Here is a 22,552-nt window from a genome sequence, read left to right on the forward strand (position 1 = left end):
GGAGATGCAGCGAGACGTGGGTGTCATGGTACACCAGTCATTGAAAGTAGGCATGCAGGTGCAGCAGGCAGTGAAGAAAGCGAATGGTATGTTAGCTTTCATAGCAAAAGGATTTGAGTATAGGAGCAAGGAGGTTCTACTGCATTTGTACAGGGTCTTGGTGAGACCACACCTGGAGTATTGCGTACAGTTTTGGTCTCCAAATCTGAGGAAGGACATTATTGCCATAGAGGGAGTGCAGAGAAGGTTCACCAGACTGATTCCTGGGATGTCAGGACTGTCTTATGAAGAAAGACTGGATAAACTTGGTTTATACTCTCTAGAATATAGGAGATTGAGAGGGGATCTTATAGAACTCACAAAATTCTTAAGGGGTTGGACAGGCTAGATGCAGGAAGATTGCTCCCGATGTTGGGGAAGTCCAGGACAAGGGGTCACAGCTTAAGAATAAGGGGGAAATCCTTTAAAACCGAGATGAGAAGAACTTTTTTCACACAGAGAGTGGTGAATCTCTGGAACTCTCTGCCACAGAGGGTAGTCGAGGCCAGTTCATTGGCCATATTTAAGAGGGAGTTAGATGTGGCCCTTCTGGCTAAGGGGATCAGAGGGTATGGAGAAAGCAGGTACGGGATACTGAGTTGGATGATCACCCATGATCATATTGAATGGCGGTGCAGGCTCGAAGGGCCGAATGGCCTATTCCTGCACCTAATTTCTATGTTTCTATGTAAATATTTCAAATGTCATTAGAAACGGGAATAGTGCCGGAGGATTGGCGTACTGTGCATGTTGTTCCATTGTTTAAAAAGGGTTCTAAGAGTAAACCTAGCAATTATAGACCTGTTAGTTTGACGTCAGTGGTGGGCAAATTAATGGAAAGGATACTTAGAGATAATATATATATAAGCATCGGGATAAACAGGGTCTGATTGAACAGTCAACATTGATTTGTGCCTGGAAGGTCATGTTTGACTAATCTTCTTGAACTTTTTGAAGAGGTTACCAGGGAAATTGATGAGGGTAAAGCAGTGGATGTTGTCTATATGGACTTCAGTAAGGCCTTTGACAAGGTTCCTCATGGAAGGTTGGTTAAGAAGGTTCAATTGTTGGGTATTGATGGTGGAGTAGCAAGATGGATTCAACAGTGGCTGAATGGGAGATGCCAGAGAGTAATGGTGGATAACTGTTTGTCAGGTTGGAGGCCGGTGACTAATGGGGTGCCTCAGGGATCTGTGTTGGGTCCACTGTTGTTTGTCATGTACATCAATGATCTGGATGATGGTGTGGTAAATTGGATTAGTAAGTATGCAGATGATACTAATTTAGGTGGTATTGTGGATAATGAAGTCGATTTTCAAAGTCTACAGAGAGATTTAGGCCATTTGGAAGAGTGGGCTGAAAGATGGCAGATGGAGTTTAATGCTGATAAGTGTGAGGTGCTACATCTTGGCAGGACACATCAAAATAGGACGTACATTGTAAATGGTAGCGAATTGAGGAATGCAGTTGAACAGAGGGATCTAGGAATAACTGTGCATAGTTCCCTGAAGGTGGAATCTCATGTAGATAGGGTGGTAAAGAAAGCTTTTGGTGTGCTGGCCTTTATAAATCAGAGCATTGAGTATAGAAGTTGGGATGTAATTTTAAAATTGTACAAGGCATTGGTGAGGCCAATTCTGGAGTATGGTGTACAATTATAGGAAGGATGTCAACAAAATAGAGAGTACAGAGGAGATTTACTAGAATGTTGCCTGTGTTTCAGCAACTGAGTTACAGAGAAAAGTTGAACAAGTTAGGTCTTTATTCTTTGGAGCGCAGAAGGTTAAGGGGGGACTTGATAGAGGTTTTTAAAATGATGAGAGGGATAGACAGAGTTGACGTGGATAAGCTTTTCCCATTGAGAGTAGGGAAGATTCAAACAAGAGGACATGACTTGAGAATTAAGGGACAGAAGTTTAGGGGTAACATGAGGGGGAACCTCTTTACTTAGAGAGTGGTTACTGTGTGGAATGAGCTTCCAGTGGAAGTGGTGGAGGCAGGTTTGATATTATCATTTAAAAATAAATTGGATAGGTATATGGACGGGAAAGGAATGGAGGGCTATGGTCTGAGTGCAGGTAGATGGGACTAGGGGAAAATAAGTGCTCGGCACGGACTTGAAGGGCCGAGATCGCCTGTTTTCCGTGCTGTAATTGTTATATGGCCTGTAGATAACTCCCATTAGGGACTTTTTACCCTTACAATTTCTCAGTTCTATCCATACTGACTCTACCTATTCTATGTCACCCCTCGGAAGGGACTGAATTTCATTCCTTACCAACAGAGCTACCCCACCCCCTCTGCCTACCTGTCTGTTTTTTCGACAGGATGTATATCCCTGAATATTTAGTTCCCAGCCCTGGTCCTCTTGCAGCCATGTCTCTGTAATTCCCACATCATACTTGTCAATCTGTAACTGAGCCTAAGGTCATCCACTTTATTTCTTATACTTCACGCATCCATGCAACACTTTAACTTCGGTGTTCACCTCCCCTCTCACACCGGTCACTATTACCCCTGACCTTTCTCTCTTATCCCTTCTCAAACTTTCCTTCCCATTAATTCAGGAGTCTTTTGTAACTTTTCCTGTAGTCACTTCCCCTTCCACATTTTCATCATTAATAGCCAATATTTTTCCACTTGCCAATTATAGAGCTGAAATCTACGGAGGCAGATTTGATCCACATTACAAGTAGAGCAACAATCAAGGTATGCACTTATACTTAAATTAATAAAAAAATTGAAAAGAATGATGACAAATGGTCACTAGGATATCAGATTATTCATTTTGTAATTTGGAGCTAGCAAACAGCTCATGGTGGCTCAGTAAAAGTTGTCCGTGCATCTGCCATTAGTAAATCTATTCATACATGATGTCCTAGGGGTTGTCAAGTAATGAACAGGCCATGCATATTGAAAGCCAAGAAAATCGGGCACATCTCGTGACAGGTCTGAGTCTGAAAGCCACACACAACCATATGGTTTAAGGTAACAGAAGCTACTCCACCCAGTGAAAAAGACTGACTATCCACTTTTTCTGCCACCCTCGCAATAAACTCTGCAAGTTAGAGTAAAGTCAGAACCTTTCCCTTCCCCCCCCCCCCAGAGTGAAAATGTAAAATACCAAAATGCATAACTTTAAGGTCAGAGGGGGAAAGTTTAAAGAGATGAGAGGGACAAGTTTTAAAAATAAAACTTGTCCCCCTAAAAACTAGACCAAGTGCAGACCTGTTGGGTCTGTTTCCCCAACGGCGTTTGCGGGGGGGGGGGGGGGGGGGGGGGGGCATCACACCAACCTTAACCACCCCCCAAACACACGTGGGAGGAGGGGGGGGTGAGAAAAGGGGAGGGGAGAGGAGGAGGAAACGGGACAGATTTGGGAGAGAAAGGAGAGCGGGGGTAGGGGGTGAGAGAGGGGGATGGGGAGAGAGAAGAGTGGGGAAAGAGTGGGGAGCGAGAGTAGAGGGGAAGGGGGGAGAGAAGTGGAAGAGTGGGGAGGGAGGAGGGAGGGAGGGGTAGGGGGGAGTGATGGAAGAGGGATAGGGGAAGGGGGGGGGGTAGAGAGGGAAGGGGGTGGGGGGAGAGAGGGATGGGAGAGGGGGAGAGGGGTGACGAGAGGGAGAGGGGGGGGAGAGAGAAGGGAAGAGAAGTGGAAGGGTGGGGAGGAAGGGAGGGGTAGAGGGGTAGCGGGGGTGGTGGAAGAGGGATGGCGAGTGGTGGAAGAGGAACAGAGGGGTAGGAGGAAGGGTGGGGGGGAGAGAGGGGAAGGGAGGGGAAGAGAGAGGGGGGGGGGGTGGGAGAGGCGTGGGGTAAGGGGATAGAAGTGGAAGAGTGGGGAGGGAGGGGTAGGGGTAGTGGTGAAAGAGGGACAGCGGGGTAGAGGGAAGGGGGTGGTGGTAGAGAGGGGAGGGGGGTGGGGGAGAGAGAGAGAGATGGGTGTGAGAGGGAGAGGGGTGAGGAGAGGGAAACATAGAAACATAGAAATTAAGTGCAGGAGTAGTCCATTCTGCCCTTCGAGCATGCACCGCCATTCAATATGATCATGGCTGATCATTCAACTCAGTATCCTGTACCTGCCTTCTCTCCATACCCCCTGATCCCTTTAGCCACACGGGCCGCATCTAACTCCCTCTTAAATATAGCCAATGAACTGGCCTCAACTACCTTCTGTGGCAGAGAGCTCCAGAGACTCACCACTATCTGTGTGAAAAATGTTTTTCTCATCTCTGTCCTAAAGGATTTCCCCCTTATCCTTAAATTGTGACCCCTTGTTCTGGTCTTCCCCAACATCCGGAACAATCTTCCTGCATCTAGCCTGTCCAACCCCTTAAGAATTTTATACGTTTCTATAAGATACCCCCTCAATCTTCTAAAATCTAGCGAGTACAAGGCGAGTCTATCCAGTCATTTGAAAGTCGTGACATTCCAGGAATCTGTCTGGTGGACCTTCTCTGTACTCCCTCTATGGCAACAATGTATTTGAGCATTGGGCATTGTGACATCACACGATGGAACGTTCACCATGGGCTGGGGCTGGTGCTGCTTCTATGGGTGAGAAGCCAGTTTATTTTTGAAATATTGGGGGGGGGGGGGAAAGAATTTGATTAAAAACGTGTACTTAAACACGACGAAATGTAATGAGGAGCGGATACTTTGAAAGAAAAGTGAAATCTCTACCGAAATGGAAAAGATGTCGGCGATTCTGCGTCTGGTTTCGGAGTTGCAGGGAATCAAAGGAAGAAATGCGGCTGGAAGCCTTACATGTAAATGGATCCATTCTGATTGGACGTCTGCGAGCGTCGGGCATCGCGTTTGGACGTCTGCGAGCATCGGGCATTGTGACATCGCACGGCGGGAACGAATCGAAAGGCAGGAAGGGCGCCGGACGGCAGGCGGTCGGATGGGACGAGAGTTTTATATATATATAGATAGATATGAACAGAGTGACAGGTGCCTGGATTGTATTGACAGAGGAGGTGATGAAAGCATATATGATAGTGGTGGTTAAGAGAAATGATGGTGGTGTTTTAGATAGGCATTTGAATATATTGGGAATGATGGGATATGGATCACATGCAGGTAGAAGCAGTTGGTTCAATTAGGCATCAAGTTTGGCACAAGATTTGTGGGCTGAAGGACCTGTTCTATGATCTAAGGTCACCTCTCAGCCTCCTATGCTCCAGGGAAAAAGGTCCCAGCCTATCCTGAAAACTAAAGCCCCCAAAAGGTCCGGTAACATCCTCATGAATCTTCTCTGCACCTTTCCAATTTAAAGACATATTTCTTACAGCTGGGAGACCAGGTGTGTGCACAATATTCAGAGTGCGGTCTCATCAACATAGCAGATGTTTAGTATGCTGGTGAATTCATTGTTTTTTTTTTAATTGAAGTTGTACATCCAGGCAAGCGATTTAAGAGTGACTTTGGGAGCCAGGAGAAGTGACATTTACTGCAAAATGCACAAATATGACCTGCTCTATTTATATCCTAGCTCAATTAGGTTTGCCCTCAAGGCATCTCACAGAATATTGACACTGGGAGATTCAATGATAATGTCAATAATTGGTCAGGAATGGTAGATAAGCTCGTGTTGGAGATTACTTTGTGTGACACAAATATCTTCTCATTTATCAGCCCAAGTTTGAAAAATTGCCACATCTAAGGACTTTTAAGAATAGCTTATCAACAACTAAAAACATTGCAAGGTAAGTTATCATTAGAATGTTTTTACTCAATGAAAGAGTAAGGGAACTAAATGTTTAAATACTTTCGTTTGATGCAGGAAAAAAAAAGCATGGCAAATTAAAAGCTCTGAAAACTGACTGGAGGCTGCAACAACAGGATTTTGTATTTTTGTCAGCAACAAGAATGATCAGAGAATCAAAAGGATAGGGATGCCTATGTTTTAATGATACACATGGAGGTATTTTGAGGTAAAACGTGTACATAACCCAACTGCTTACCTCTGATAGTTTGGACAATTATTCAAGCGTGAAATAATTCTACACTGCTCCCATTTGCATTTAATGCGGATTGACTCTGTTATTTACTAATCTTAACCCAGTATTATCATTCCTTTTATCTGTAAATTCTTCTGTCACTGTACCTCAGTACACATGACGATAATAAACAACTAAACTATTTTGGAAATTAAATGCAATTCCATCTAATTGTATTGGTCTCCTACTCCATCGGTGCAGTTCGTATCACCCCCAACTGTGTGAAGAATCTTCGAAATCCTGAGCATCAACACAAAATCAATCAACATCCCTAAGTCTGAAGAAGGGTTTCGACCCGAAACGTTGCCTATCTCCATCGCTCCATGGATGCTGCCTCACTCGCTCAGTTTCTCCAGCATTTTTGTCTACCTTTGATTTTCCAACATCTGCAGTTCCTTCTTAAACACAACATCTCTAATTATTATTTCTATTGGGAATCCACTCCAGGAATGCATTTTAATAATGTATTAGAAGGGCATGACTTTAGTCTTAATTTCTTCCGGAAAATGCTGAGAACCCGAATCATCACACAAACATAAAATAATTGTGTATTCCATGTAGCAATTATCACCTTAAAAGATAATTAGGAATAGTTAAGCACGGAGATTTAGGGACTGTTTACTGCAGGGGTCAATGCTGGGATCGCAAGGTTTCAAGGTCAGTTTATTGTCACATGTACCAATTAAGATACAGTGAAATTTGAATTACTAAATAAAAGCAAGACGCACAACTACATAAAAGTTAATAAACATCCACAACAGCGGATTCTTCACATTCCTCACTGTAATGGAAGGCAATAAAGTCCAATCTTCTTCCTCGTTATTCTCCTGCGTTCGGGGCAGTCAAACCATCTGCAGTCAGGGCAATCGAAGCTCCCACAGCCAGCAATTGAAGCTCCCATGTCGGGGCGATCGAAGCTCCCGCGTCGGGGTGGTCGAAGCTCCTGCGGCTTGGAGCTCCCGAAGTCGGTCTCTAACCAGAGTTCGCGAGCACCACGATGGTAAGTCCTCAGACTCCCGTGATTGGGCTTCCCGAAGTCAGTCTCCAGCAGAAGCCGTCAGCTCCTCGATGTTTGGCCGCAGTGCGGACGGAGATACGATACGGAAAAAAAAAAAATCACATCTCCGTCGAGGTAAGAGTTTAGAAAAAGTTTCCCCAAGGTGGCTTGGTTCGGCAACCTGAGCGTCCAGGAGCGGAAAAGGCTGCAAAAAGTTGTAAACACTGCCCAGTTCATCATCGGCTCTGACCTCCCTACCATCGAGAGGATCTATCGCAGGCGCTGCCTCAAAAAGGCTGCCAGTATCATCAAGGGCACCACACCATCCTGGCCACACACTCATCTCTCCGCTACCATCAGGTAGAAGGTATATATAATTGTCCTATCTGGGGCACATGACAATGAACTCTTTTGACTCTTGACTTGACGACATACATTTAACACATGCTATTAAACAACAAAGAAGGAAGGGACAGACAGACTGTTGGCGAGGTAGCCATTGCTGGTGCCACCCGGTGAAATCACTGATGTTTGTTATATATAGCTTCATTTTATCGGTTTATTTCTGTGTAATATATATGGTCTATGGTATATAGACACACTGAACTGTTCTGTATTGATGCTTACAATATTCTGTTGTGCTGCTGCAAGCAAGAATTTCATTGTCCTATCTGGGACACATGACAATAAAACTCTCTTGACTTTTCTTTACTCTTGACTATATATGCACAACCTGAACATGAATAAAGGGGAACAATTAATAAATTGAAACACAAGAGACTCCAGATATTATAATTTAAAGTAAAAAACTAAATAAAAATACTGCTCTCACAGCACCAGAGACCCAGGTTCGATCTTGACTTTGTATCTCAAAACTAAAGTAGGACCCCGGAGAGTCTAAAAAGAATGGGGAAAAGTGGAAGGATCAGAATTATGCCATTTGGCCCATCAAGTCTACTCTACAAAGCAATGAAGACAAAGGCCGAATCAGCAAACTTAATATCATACTTATATAACACTATTTTAAATATAGAAATACCTACAACTGACAGTATTAGAAGAGACTGGGAACAAGAACTAGCTATAAAAAAAATTCAAAAGAGAGCTGGGATAAACACTTACTATATGTGCATAAATGCTCGATTAACGTAAGACATACTCTAATTCAATGCAAAACATTACATAGACTATACTATTCAAAAACCAAAATAAATAAACTTTTCCCTAACGTCTCACCCATTTGTGATAAATGCCAGTCTCAAGAAGCTACCATAGCGCACTCATTTGTTTTTTGCATAAAAATCCAAAAATTCTGAAGATCGAAATCTTTGAAATCTTCACAAAATTATTTAAAATAAAACTGAAACCAAAAGCAGAATGGATCATCTTTGGAAAAATGGAAGGTAGCCCTGAACTAAACGTTTAAAAAACGCTTATACTCAAATTCTGGAAAAAAGCTCCTATACCAACAATAAAAATGTGGATTTCAAATATGTTCGAAACATTACACCTGGAAGATATGAGACTCCTCCTCGCAGACAAAGCAGACCACTTCCAAAAGACGTGGTCTGCATTTATGGACTTACTACAAGTATAAGGTGCAACAGTAATTTAAAAAATAAATGGTGCCAGGATCTGGTAACGGGATATGAAAAATATGGTTGGTATATCCCTTTTTGCGTAGTTTTTTTTATAATAGAGCAACTGTTTCTCTTTCTTTCTCTCTTTTCTAGGGTCTATTTCTTAAATTTCTTCTCTAACTCTCTTTCTAATGGGCTTTTTTTCCCCAACACTCTCTCGCACTATCATGACTCTTTCTCACTTTCCTTACTTCCTTTATTTCTATCTTTCTTAAAGCTCAAAAAATGAAGGGGTACAACAAATGTAATAAGATATATGTGGTGTGTATTACTGTAACTTATTGTACTTCTAATAAATAAATTTAAAAAAAGAAAAAAAAAAGTCTACTCTGCCATTTAATAATGGCTGATCTAACTCTCCCCCTTAATCTCATTCTCCTGCCATCTCCCCATAACCCGTGTACTATTCAAGAGTCTATCTATCTGCCTTAAAAATATCAATTGACAGCCCCCACAGCCTTCTGTGGTAACAAATTCCACAGATTCACCACCATCTGAATAAATAAATTCCTCCTCATCAACTTCCCTAAGGAACGTCCTTCTATTCTGAGGCTATGACCTCTGGTCCTAGACTCTCCCACTAATGGAAACAGCCTGTCTACATCCCTCTATCCAGGCCTTTCACTGTTCAATAAGTTTCAATTAGGTCCCTCCTCATCATTCTGTTTCGGGGCGTATGATAATAAAACACTATTGACTCTTGAACATTAGAAATTTAAGCAAGAGTTGGCCCGATGGGTGTCAGAGGTTATGGGGGAATGAGGTTGAGAGGGAAAGATCTATCAGCTATGATTGAATGGCAGAGTAGACTCGATGGACCGAATGGCCTAATTCTGCTCCTACAACGTGTGAACTTTAACTCCCATGCTTGTTCTGCATTTAAATGAGATTATGGCTCGTATGTTATTTTGACATAATTTTCCAGTACTAATCCTATATTCCTTGTTTTTGTTCAATCTAACAACCTATTAATCTGTCTTCAATATATTCAGTAACTTGGACTTCAGAGCGCTTAAGACTGTGAAACCTGCGACAACCTTTTTTACATGAGACACTTGCCATTTCAGGTGAACCTTCACTGCACTCTCTCTCTTGCACAAGTATATTCTTCCTTTGGTTTAGATGCCAGCCCTGTTCACAATATTCTAGATGCAATCTCACCAGGCATCCATATAATTAAAGCAAACTATTTCTACTGTGTAGACAATGCCCATGTACAGGTATGTCCATTTATTTCTCCACAGGTCTGTACTAGCTCTAGACATAATATTCTAAATTACAATGAAATGATATACTTGACTCTAAAAGTTAAAGATAAATCTATAGACTGAAAATATATATTTTCCTCTTGGAATGTAAATAATTCACAACATGTTCAAGCAAAGAGTATACTTACTATGAAGTAATAAGCTGTAAAACAATTTTTATTTCAGCCTTAAAATTAAGTTGCAGCAGTTCTTTAAATTGCCATGTTTCTGTTAAATGCAAATGTTCTATACAATGACTCAATTAAACCAAAGTAAAATAACATGCATAAATTCAAATTGATAAACATTTCTACTTCATTCACAAACTATTGTTTTCTATGATTAACCATATAACAATTACAGCACGGAAACAAGCCATCGCGACCCTTCTAGTCCGTGCCGAACACGTATTCTCCCCTAGTCCCATATACCTGCGCTCAGACCATAACCCTCCATTCCTTTTCCGTCCATATAACTATCCAATTTATTTTTAAATGATAAAAACGAACCTGCCTCCACCACCTTCACTGGAAGCTCATTCCACGCAGCCACCACTCTCTGAGTAAAGAAGTTCCCCCTCATGTTACCCCTAAACTTTAGTCCCTTAATTCTCAAGTCATGTCCCCTTGTTTGAATCTTCCCTACTCTCAGTGGGAAAATCTTATCCACGTCAACTCTGTCTATCCCTCTCATCATTTTAAAGACCTCTATCAAGTCCCCCCTTAACCTTCCGTGCTTCAAAGAATAAAGCCCTAACTTGTTCAACCTTTCTCTGTAACTTAGTTGCTGAAACCCAGGCAACATTCTAGTAAATCTCCTCTGTACTCTCTCTATTTTGTTGACATCCTTCCTATAATTAGGCGGCCAAAATTGTACACCATACTCCAGAATTGGCCTCACCAATGCCTTGTACAATTTTAACATTACATCCCAACTTCTATACTCAAAGCTCTGATTTATAAAGGCCAGCACACCAAAAGTTTTCTTTACCACCCTATCTACATGAGATTCTACTTTCAGGGAACTGTGCACAGTTATTCCCAGATCCCTCTGTTCACCTGCATTCTTCAATTCCCTACCATTTACCATGTATGTCCTATTTTGATTTGTCCTGCCAAGATGTAGCACCTCACACTTATCAGCATTAAACTCCACCTGCCATCTTTCAGCCCACTCTTCCAACTGGCATAAATCTCTCTGTAGACTTTGAAAATCTACTTTTTTCTATAAACGAATTATATCTGCCTGCTCATAGGCTATATCCAGCTCATCCCCTATCTTTTCACGTATCTGTCTAAATGCCTGTGTGATCAAACCTGCCGACAAGGGACCGAGCGGAGTTGCCATGGTAGTCTAGAGCAGCGGACGCAATAGATGAGGTTGGAAGAGATGCAGGTAAACCTCTGTCGCACCTGGAACGATTGCTTGGGCTTGAACGGAGTCGAGGGGGGAGGTAAAGGGACAAGTGTTGCATCTCTCTAGGGGGTGGTACCGATGGAGGGAGCGGTCTTTGCGGAAGTCTATGGGGGGAGATGGGAAGCCAGTCGACAACTCTGGGGTGAAAGAGACTACCTGCCTGGGGCCTAGTGTTGCGGGGTATGGAAGAGACCCTGGTGCGAGCCTCTTATGGTGGAGGAGGGGAACCCCCGTTCCCTGAATAATGAGGACATTTCAGATGTCATGTTAGTTGCCATGGTAGTTGCCATGGTAGTCTGGTGCGCTGATCTCTACCGGCCTGAGGCCAGTCGACACCTCTCAGACACCTCCTCCTACTTATCCTTGGACCAGGATCCCACAGACGCGCACCAGGCCATATAGGCAACGTTTCGGGCCGAAACCCGTCTGAAGAAGGGTTTCGGCCCGAAACGTTGCCTATTTCCTTCGCTCCATAGATGCTGCTGCACCTGCTGAGTTTCTCCAGCTTTTATGTGTACCATCTCCAAAAATCTACAAACCCGACTGCCCTCGAGGCAGACCCATTGTTTCTGCTTGCCCGATTCTACCTTCTCCCCAAAACCAAACCCGACTTATCTCAGACCCATTGTTTCCTTGTCATTATCCTATCCCCCCTGGTTAAATCCCTCCCTAACTTTGTCCAAGACACCTCACACACTCTTCGTCTCCTCCATGACTTCCGTTTTCCAGGCCCCCACTCCCTCATCTTCACCATGGATGTCCAGTCACTCTACACCTCCATCCCCCTCCTTTTAAAGCCCTCCTTTTCTTCCTCAAGCGCAGAACCAAGTAATCCCCGCCTACTCTCCTCCGCTTAGTGGAGTTGGTCCTTACCCTTAACAACTTTTTGTTTGACTCCTCCCATTTCCTCCAAATCCAAAGCGTAGCTATGGGCATTCGCATGGACCCAGGCTATGCCTGCCTCTTTGTAGGGTACGTCGAACAATCCTTGTTCGAAGTGTGCCGTGGCCCTATCCCCGAGCTTTACCTCCGCTACATTGACGACTGCATTGCTGCTACCTCCTGCACCCACACACAACTCACTGACTTCATCCATTTCACCACGAACTTCCATTGGACACTCAAATACACCTGGACCATTTCCGACATCTCCCTACCATTTCTGGACCTCACCATCTCCATCGCAAGTAACAGACAACTGACCGACATCTACTACATCCCGCTGACTCCCATGACTATCTGGACTACACTTCTTCCCACTCTACTTCCTGTAAGGACTCTATCCCCTACTCCCAACTCCTCCGTCTACGCCGCATCTGCACCAGGATGAGGTATTCCAGACCAGGGCATCTGAAATGTCCTCATTCTTTAGGGAACGGGGGTTCCCCTCTTCTACTATAGATGAGGCTCGCACCAGGGTCTCCTCTATTTTCCGTAGCTCCCATCTCACTCCCCATCCCCCCCACTCGTAACAAGGACAGAGTCCCCCTTGTCCTCACCTTCCACCCTACCAGCCGTCACATACAACAGATAATCCTCCGACATTTTCGCCACCTACAAAGGGATCCCACCATTGGCCACATCTTCCCATCTCCTCCCCTTTCAGCTTTCCGCAGAGACCGCTCCCTCCGTAACTCCCTGGTCAATTCATCCCTTCCCACCCAAACCACCCCCTCCCCTGGTACTTCCCCTTGCAACCGCAGGAAATGCTACACTTGTCGCTTTACCTCCCCCCTCGACTCAATCCAAGGACCCAATCAGTCTATCCAGGTGAGGCAGAGGTTCACCTGCATCTCCTCCAACCTCATCTATTGCATCCGCTGCTCTAGGTGTCAATTGCTCTACATCGGTGAGACCAAGCGTAGGCTTGGCGATCGCTTCGCTTGAACACCTTCACTCGGTTCGCAATAACCAACATGATCTCCCGGTGGCTCAGCACTTCAACTCTCTCTCGCAGTCCGAATCCGACCTTTCTCTCCTGGGCCCCTTTCATAGCCGGAGTGAGTCCCACCGTAAATTTGAGGAGCAGCACCTCATATTTCGCTTGGGTAGTTTACACCCAGCTCTCCCATAGCGTACCGTCTTCGTAACTGCCTTTCTTCTTCCCATTCCTTCTACAGCATTTTTGTCTACCTTCGATTTTTCCAGCATCTGCAGTTCTTTCTTAAACAAATGCCTCTTAAATGTTACTATCATATCTGCTTCCGCCACCTTCCCCAACATGGTATTCCAGGCACCTACCACTCTCGATGCAAAAGAAATACCCTGCAAATCTCTTTTAAACATATTGCATCTCACCCTAAATCTCTGTCTACTAGCATTTGACAACTCCACCTTGGGGAAAAAAAATCGACTATTTATACCTCTCATAATTTTATATGCTTCTATGCACCCATCTCCTTCCAAAGAAAACAATCTAAGTTTGTTCACACTCTCTTTATAGCTAATCTTCTCTAATCCAGGCAATATCCTGGTGAGACATTTTTTACACTCTCCAAAGCCGCCACAACACTCTTCATCGATAACTATCGTCCCACTTCCTTCAACCAATGTGCACTGAAAACTGCAGATGATGTTAGCAAATATTATAACAAGAATAATGAAATACTCAATAAAACAACACATGTTTAGGTGTTGGGATATGGACCATAAAGTCTGTGGAATGCATTTGACTAGGGTGAATTATGTTCATTAAAATGTTGCTTCTTATTAACATGAATATTAGCACTGACAGCTGAGGATGATAACATTAAAAGCGCAGTCTTCTCGCATTCATCTCAAGGCAGCAACATAGAAGTGAGGCTTTTCTGCCAATACCTCATAGCCTATTGGTAGTCTTGGAAATCTTGAGCTTTATTAGAAAAACGCAAATACAATTGTTATCCTCCGTATGCAAGGACTAAAGAATAACAACTGTAAGGTTCACTTTGCATGCAATATAATGTACTGCAGCTGCTGGCATCATACTTACATTTCTACTACCTGTATATGAATTCTAAGTTATGTACCAAAAATCTTATTTGCAGTTTAATTCATCTCATAACTAATAAAGTGCAACATTTATGTCAGCATATATAATAAGCCAATTGCAAATAGTCCCATTGACAATCAATGAAATGAATAACCAATGTTAGGGATGTTTTAAGAGAAAAAGAGATTGCCGTAGATAACCAGGAATCTTATTGTGCTTTTCAAATAATCTTACATTGTTACAAACTTATGAGGCCCTTCATTCCATAGCTCACTCAAGGAATGGCACTACAAGAATGCAGCTGCCGCTTGGTGTTGAAGTGATCTTACATAAAATCTGTATGTGCTTTTGTTCTACTTTTGTTTGAAGTTTGAACCCACTCCAGACTGGCTCCATGGAAAGTATGTTATCAATATTTGAGTTCTTTAGGAGATAAAGGCTTTTCATTTAACACATCACCAAAAAGAATCAGTGCAGCTATTTGTATCCCCAAATCCCTAAAAATAACAAGCCAACTGCGCAGTAATCTGGTAAATGAGCACCCTCTGAAATAACACCTCCCAGTATAAAACTGGTCTAAATAAAAGTGTAAAATAAACCCAGATTTTCTTTCCACTAAAGCCTGGCAATATGATTAACAAATGTACACAAGCAATTTCATTGAAACAGAGAATGAAAATTATAAAGTGATAGCAATATAATGATCCATATCATGGCTGGAATAATTAAGAGGCTATAGGTTTTTAAAACTGATTAATAAGTTCTAGTGTCTGCACATGAACAATTGCACAGATCACGAAGCTGCCGTCCCTCTGCTCCACCAGAAGCATAACTGGAGAACCAGCCACAAGTTTGCAGTCTAAACACAGTTTGCAAAATTAAGCATTTAAAAAGATGAAAGGCATGAAGGAGCACATTTAACAGATGATAAAATAAGATTGGTGCATATCAACAATAAACTTGTACCTGAAGGCAATGTGATAAATCTTACTGCCACCGCAACCTATCGCACACAAAATCTACCTCTCTATAGAGTCATACAGCTTGGAAACAGGCCCTTCAGCCCACATCAATCAAGATGTGCCTCATTTACACCTGCCTGTGTTTTTGACGCATATCCTTCTAAACCTTACCTGGCCAAATATTTTCTTTGGACCTCTAAAGAAGTTTCAAGAAACATCTACCCATGTGACCCACCTATTGCCACTAAGTCTGGGCTCCTGAAGATGTTTTTACTTTGTTTCTATGCATTGAATTTGTGATTGGTTTGTAGGGGTTGCCTCCCCCTGTATTTTTGCGCCATTAGTTTCCCCGCCACAGTTTGGGGTATAAGAGGGTGATCGATTCGTTGGGGCGTGTCGGTTGTCATTTCTTCTGTTCTGTTTGCATGAGGCTGCTGAGGGCTCGAGTGACTGGATCGAGACAGTGACCCTGGAAGGTGTGAAATACATAGAGAAGATAATTTAGAAGTATAGTAAAAATATGGCTGCTATGGAGCATATTTGTCTCTGGAGACAACATTATCAAGCGCCGAGATAACAGAAAGAAGCCGTAATGTTAGCAAATTGGCAAGAAACAGCTCTGAAACTGGGGATAGTGCTTACAGAAAGAAGATTGGTCAAACCTATGGATACATTGAAAAGAGAATGTACTTGTGCTTATAAGGAACGGGAGTCCAAACAGTCCCAGGATGGGTGAGAAATAGATAAGAAAAAAGGATTATGTGATCCAATGGTTGGCTTTGGCTTAGAAGAGGGAGACAATTAGTATTTAATAGATTGGGAAAGTGTCCGTATTAGGACCCATCTACAACCCCAACCTTATGCAGATATTGATCCCACAGCACCACCCGCATCCCTTGCAACAGCACTAACTCAGAATTTCCTGACCCCAACGGCCCCGACATTAACAGACGCCCCGGTTGTGTTCAGAACTAAGAGTAAAACTATAAAATGTATACTCATGCTACGAGTTCAGGAACCCCCTAAACCAAGAAGGGTAAAGCGTAGACCGAGAGAACGGGACCAGTCCTTTGAAAATTATTGCCTTCCTCTCATAACCGAGAACGAGGATTCTGAGACTGATTTGAGCCCCTGGGAATCTGGAGCTGAGCCCGAGGCAGGGACAGACAAGATAGTTGAGTGACGACCCGCTCGCTGCCAATTCCCGGTTAGAGAAATGTCTAACCTCGCTTGTAATCCAGCAAATGCAATTGGCGCCAGTAACGCCCAAACCATAGGTGTTTATTCCCCTTGGAAACCGAATGAGATGATGGCCATACTGAGCCGGATGCCTGATAGAGAGAAGTAATCGGCCTCATTTATAGACTACCTCCGAACTACCATACAAGTATATCATGCCGATTCAAGAGATTTGTGGGCTCCAGTGCAACAAGTTTTAACCCCAATAAAACATGCAAGATTCTTAGTTAACTTGGGATCCCCAACTCATGATGCACCAGCTAACCTGCCCAGAGGACGACATGGGAGGATGCAATCCCATCTGCTCATACTACCACTCTGCAGAAACCCATCGATATCTCCAACATTTTGGATATTAGACCCCGGAGAGAGGGGCAGAAGAATTTTTGGAAAGATTTTCGGAGATGTATATAGACTATTCAGAGGATGCTAATTATCATAATGGTGCAAACTCAATAGACAATAGGTTAGGTAGGCCATTTGGCCCTTCGAGCCAGCACAGCCATTCAATGTGATCATGGCTGATCATCCCCAATCAGTACCCCGTTCCTGCCTTCACCCCATATCTCCTGACTCCACTATCTTTAAGAGCCCTTTCTAGCTCTCTCTTGAAATTATCCAGAGAACCGGCCTCCACCGCCCTCCGAGGCAGAGAATTCCACAGACTCACAATTCTCTGTGTGAAAAAAACTCACCCCAGTATTGTGCTATTTTAATAAACTGTCTGCCAGCCACTGTTGCAGAGGCAATAAACACTAATAATAAGGACTGGTCTGCAAATAGTCCGAGTCAAATGGCCCGTGCTATTAGGTACCATTGGACGGATAGTAACAGACAGGAGAATCAGCCCCAGGTTAAAGCAAAAACGGAGTATGTAATGAAATAGGAGGGACCGAGAGTTGTTCCAGATACCAGCAATTACCAAGCGGAACCCAGTACTGTGTGCCAGGATGGGTGGAGAGACATGGAGACAGGTGTACAGGTTACCCCAGCGGACCATGTACCCCCGCTTACAGCCAACCCTACGTTCCCCCAAAGCCGCATTTTAAGAGTGAGCAGAGCATTGGGTCCAGTCCGTTGCGTTAGCTCTGGCGGGTATGGTCATTGGAGCAGGGAATGCCCATCACAAAAACAAGGAGGAGGGGGCTATCCGCACGAGCAAAGTGGAGGTTGGCAAGGAAATTGAGGACAGGAGGGGCATGCAACTTCTCCCAGAATCATCTGTTTTCCCAGAACTGACTGGCCAATTTAGTGGTGAACGGGTGCAACATTGATGAGGAACCTGTTTTATGACTACAAGTTGTGGGAAGATGCACCTTTTTAGTGGCCATAGGGGCATCCATGTCATCTATGTAGTCCATTTAAAATCTTCCTAAATCTGACAAAACCCAGAGACTGTCCGGATTCCAAGGGCAAGTATGCCAATAGGGTGATTTCACGAAAGGTCACTGGAGCGTAGATCCGCACCCACGTGACCGAAAATCTCAACTGGAGTACATGTTATAGTGAATGGGAAAACACGCACTTTCCCACCCGTTAAAAACATGGAAAACGGCCGATATTTGAGGTGAAATTTTCTGTGCTAGTCGGGGTGACCGTGAAGCACAGCGACCTAAATTTTCAGGCAAAAAGAAAGATAGAAAGTAAGGTAATTACAAGAGGGAACTGAAGGTGGAAAAACAGCGGAAGTGCTTAGCAGACATTTGCCGTGGAGATTTAAAGGTCCAAAATATCGGGAATTATCGCGTTTGTTCGCTGAATTTCATCAAAAGTAAGGCATTATTAACTTTAATCACATGGCTAGTGACAGAACTGCAGCGCCGCTGAAGGTAAGTTTTGTAGCATCTCTACTTGTTACAAGCCTTAATGTTGCCAGAACAAATTTCCGTTATGAAATGTAGTGCTCATACTAAGGGCCAAACCTCAGTAGATATAGGAGATTGTCGTGCTGGCCAAACAGCTAAAGAAATGTCCCGGGAGTGCAGGGTGGTTGTACCTAAAATGATGTGGCACACTATACGTGTAGAAAAAGACAAGCCTCCCCAGAAAAGCCAATGCCAACTATCCAAGACATCATTAGATTACAGGAGAACTCTCCTGAACGAGATGTAGAAATATGGAAGCAACTCGGTTGTCTGGTTGATTGTATGTCGGGATTGTGGGTTACCCCGGCAGGACAAACATGTATGTCAGATGAACTCGTAATGTGGGTTATTGATTGTGTACGCTTTGAAACTCATTGTGGTGCTCAAGCAGCAAGCGATACACTATTAGCTACATGGTGGCATCCAAAGTTGCAAACTCTGCCTCCACTAGATGACCCCTGGTAAGAGCCCAGACTAGAGACCTTCCGATATAATGTGTAATTAGTTGGAAAGGCTGTAGGACTGATTATTGATTAGACTCCATGCAATCAATTTCAAAGCCTCACGCAACAGTACATTAATCACTTTCTTTCCCATTGCCTTTTGTTCCTAAATGTGCTAATAAATATGGTTGAGTTTTTAATATCTATTTGTCCCCTTAATCATGTGAAAATATCAGGTCCCTAACCGTGAAATCCATTTCCAAGAACACATTTCACAAAAATATTAAAACGTAGTACCCAACCATTCCAGGAGAATGAGGTTGAGAGGGAAAGGAAAATCAGCTAACATTGCATGGCAGAGTAGAATTGATGGGCCAAAAGGTCCTAATTCAGCTCCAAGAACATATGGACTTGTTACACTGATGCAGTGATTTAAACAGGGGATCAGCATCTTTACTTCCATCGCACCTCATGTAGATGCTGTCGATGGAGCAGGAGGCTATGCCCATGATGGATTGGGCTGAGCCCATCACTCTCTGCAGCCTCCTGTTCTTGCGAGTTGAAAATGCCATACTAGGCCATTATCGAGGAATCTTGTTGCTGAAGGAAATTGCATAGGAATCACTTTACGAAGCATCTGTACTCCATCTGCCACTTTAAATCTCCATCCAATTCCCACCGTCCTCTTTGCCTGTGGCCTCCTAAACAGTTTGAGGAACAGTTCAAGGAACAGCACCTCACCTTCCCTCTGAGGAGACTGGAGCCCGTGGGACACAACAATGAACTCTAACTTTAGATAACTCCCTTTTCTGCCTGCATCAGACTTGGCCGTTATTGCTGCAAGACATGTCTGTGATTTGGCTTTGTTTTTCCTTTCTCCCTCTGTGCAGCCTGATCCACAATCCTGATATTAACACATAACAATGAATCATAACAATCATCATATAACTGCCAGATTAACCCATTTGGCCAATTATGGATATTCCCTTTGACCTATCTACCCCTCCCTCCACAATTTAAAATTACCTTATTTTTCCCCTCTCTCATGGTTCTGGCAGTTGGTCTCCAACTGGAAAGGTGAACTCTTTCACTTTCCACACATGATGCCTAATTTGCTGAGCCTTTCCAGTTCTTTCTGTTTTTTAAAATGTCTGGTATCTTGAAAGACAGCAGGATGGTAGTACACAATGACCAATTTCTACATTAGTATAAATTTGTGGTGAGGACGGCATGTATTGAATAGAATACGTAAATTAAAATTAAGATATAACATTGGAGTATGTATGTTCTCCACGTGATCTGTGTAGGTTTTCTCCGAGATCTTTGGTTTCCTCCCACACATGCACAATGTACAGGTATGTAGGTAAATTGGCTTGGTAAATGCAAAAATTGGCCCTAGTGTGTGTAGGATAGTGTTAATGTGCGGGGAGTGATGGTCGGTGCAGGATCTCTAAACTAAACTAAAAAATTTGCAAAATTGCTTGATGATTCTTCAAAATCTGTCTTGGTCAATGACTCAAGTAAAATGATATATATTTTTTTAAAACAGCATCTTGCGAAAGGTTTGACACGTGATAAAAAGGTGGACAGGCGAGGAGAGAGACATCGGTTTGCAGTTCAACCCGTACGTCCAAGGAAGGCAATGCTGGAGGCCTGCAATAACCTGGGGCTTGCCTGGAACGGGCACCCCTCATAATACCTAGAGCGTGGACAGGAATTTGAAATTGGCGCAAAAACATTTTGGCGCCTCTTGCATTTATGTACAATTTGTTAATCAGAGATGTACTTAGGTATGGCAATACTCTACTGGACTGTTTGTAAAAGAAGAATTTCACTGTGCGTTTGCACCTCGCACCAGTGAACCATTGAACTGAAAGATTGGCAGGATCAGTGGCAATCCAATCCCGCAGCCAGCTGTGAAACGCTAGAGTGACAGCAAATTACTCCAAATGCTAATCTCCACTTGTCAAGAATCCTGATTTTACTCATCATCTGCTATGTGTGAAGAAGGCATGCTCCATTATAACATGCACCTTTCAGAAATTGACCTCCAGTTTGCTGAAAAAATAGAAATGACAAGTAAATTGCCCCAAATATCAACCTCCACATCAAGAATCCTGATGCTACTTTGTATATGTACAGGGTATGCCCAATAAATAAATGATGAAAAAACAAAAAGTAGTAACTCTAGTGACAACCAAATGCCTGCATAGCTAGTACTTAAAACTAATGACATTACAGTTAACTGCAGGGCAAGTGCTGTCATGTCCTTGACAGGGATTTGTGTGGCAAATTTATTGGAGTGGAAGACTCAAACATTCCCAATCATTTATCCGTTTGAATGCACACTTGCAAAACTACATGCTTCATTAAACAATACAAAAAAAAGATTTTGAATAAACATGCTCTTACTGTACTTATATTTTCAATAAATAGTGCAAACAAATGACAAGGTATGGTAATAAATATTTCAATTAATTCTGCCGTTTTTAAATGGTTAAAAACCTCGACGTTTTAACCCCATATGGCCCAAGCCCTTTTGAATCTATAGATAACAAACAATTGACAGTAAGTTCACTTTTAACTCTTATTGCAAGGAATTTGCACAGTATGGAAAAGGCAACAACGCGGGTTCTAAAACTGCCAAACACACTCTGAAAAAAAAACACATCGCAAATGAGAAAACATTAAGGGGAGAAGAGTTGAATGGCCAAAAGTTGATGGAAACAAGCCTGCATTATTCCCCCGAGAAAAGTAGTTCTAATTACTTTAAAGTTGCAAAACTTACCCCCGAGAGCAAGCCCAGCCGTAGATAGAAACGTCCCCAAGAGTAAGAAAGTGTGTCTTAACTTTCCCGAAAAGTCCATACTTGGTTGCAAACTGCCTCCACACTTGCTTTGTTACATGTTGGGTGGCAGTCCTTGTTAAATGAAACTCCAGGCACTGCGTTCGCGCCGTACCTGCTCCGCCAACACACAGGCGCACGGCGTCAAATCACGTCTCACGCATCTGCTGCTACAGACCCGCCTCATCTGTGCCCGTCAGTCTCCAACTGCAAGCAACCCCCTCTCTCTCTCTCCCGTCAGTCTCCAACTGCAAGCAACCCTTGCTCCCTTGCCGACTAGTTTCCCTGTCCTCCTGCTTCATGTTGCTGCTGTAAGCCTCGTTGTCACCTTCCCCTCAGCTAACAATGAACCATTCAACATTTCCTTAATCATATAAGAAAGATCATGCGTAAGAATTTCATTGTTCTATCTGTGACTTATGACAATGAAACACTTGACAAATGGACACAAAATGTGGAGTAACAGCGGGATAAGCAGCATCTCTAGATAGAAGAATTCGGTGACGTTTTGGGTCCAGACCCTTTTTCAGGCTGAGAGACCACCCTCTCTCTCTTCAATCATTTATCATTTGCGATGTTTTTGTAACAGGATGTATTTGCCAGTTTCATAACCCATGTTGTCTATGCTGTTCGGTCATTTCACATCTTACCGGTCCATATCTCTATGTCCCCCTCTCCCCTGAGGAAGGGTCCCAATAGGAAACGTCACCCATTCCTTCTCTCCAGAGATGCTGCCTGTCTCGCTGAGTTACTCCAGCATTTTGTGTCTATAATCTGTGCCTCTGGTCAGCATGGAGCCCAGCCAAAACTGATGGGGCGGGGAATGTCATAACTTAAATTGTCTGCAGTCTGTTTTAGTGTCTTTTAAAACCAACAGTCTCTTTAATCT

The 22,552-nt window shown here is 43.3% G+C and overlaps 1 protein-coding gene across 1 annotated transcript in view; it reads right to left on the reverse strand.

Moving 5' to 3' along the window:
* cspg4ba (chondroitin sulfate proteoglycan 4ba) overlaps nucleotides 1-22,293 on the reverse strand; it is a 91,966-nt gene extending 69,673 nt beyond the window's left edge. The window contains exon 1 of the mRNA XM_055634126.1: nucleotides 21,607-22,293. Within this exon, the coding sequence (XP_055490101.1) occupies nucleotides 21,607-21,685 (79 nt within the window). The 5' untranslated portion in view covers nucleotides 21,686-22,293. The remainder of the gene's footprint in view (nucleotides 1-21,606) is intronic.
* Nucleotides 22,294-22,552: the final 259 nt, after the last annotated feature.

The sequence above is a fragment of the Leucoraja erinacea genome, chromosome 1, assembly GCF_028641065.1.
Source record: "Leucoraja erinacea ecotype New England chromosome 1, Leri_hhj_1, whole genome shotgun sequence".
Lineage (NCBI taxonomy): Eukaryota > Metazoa > Chordata > Chondrichthyes > Rajiformes > Rajidae > Leucoraja > Leucoraja erinaceus.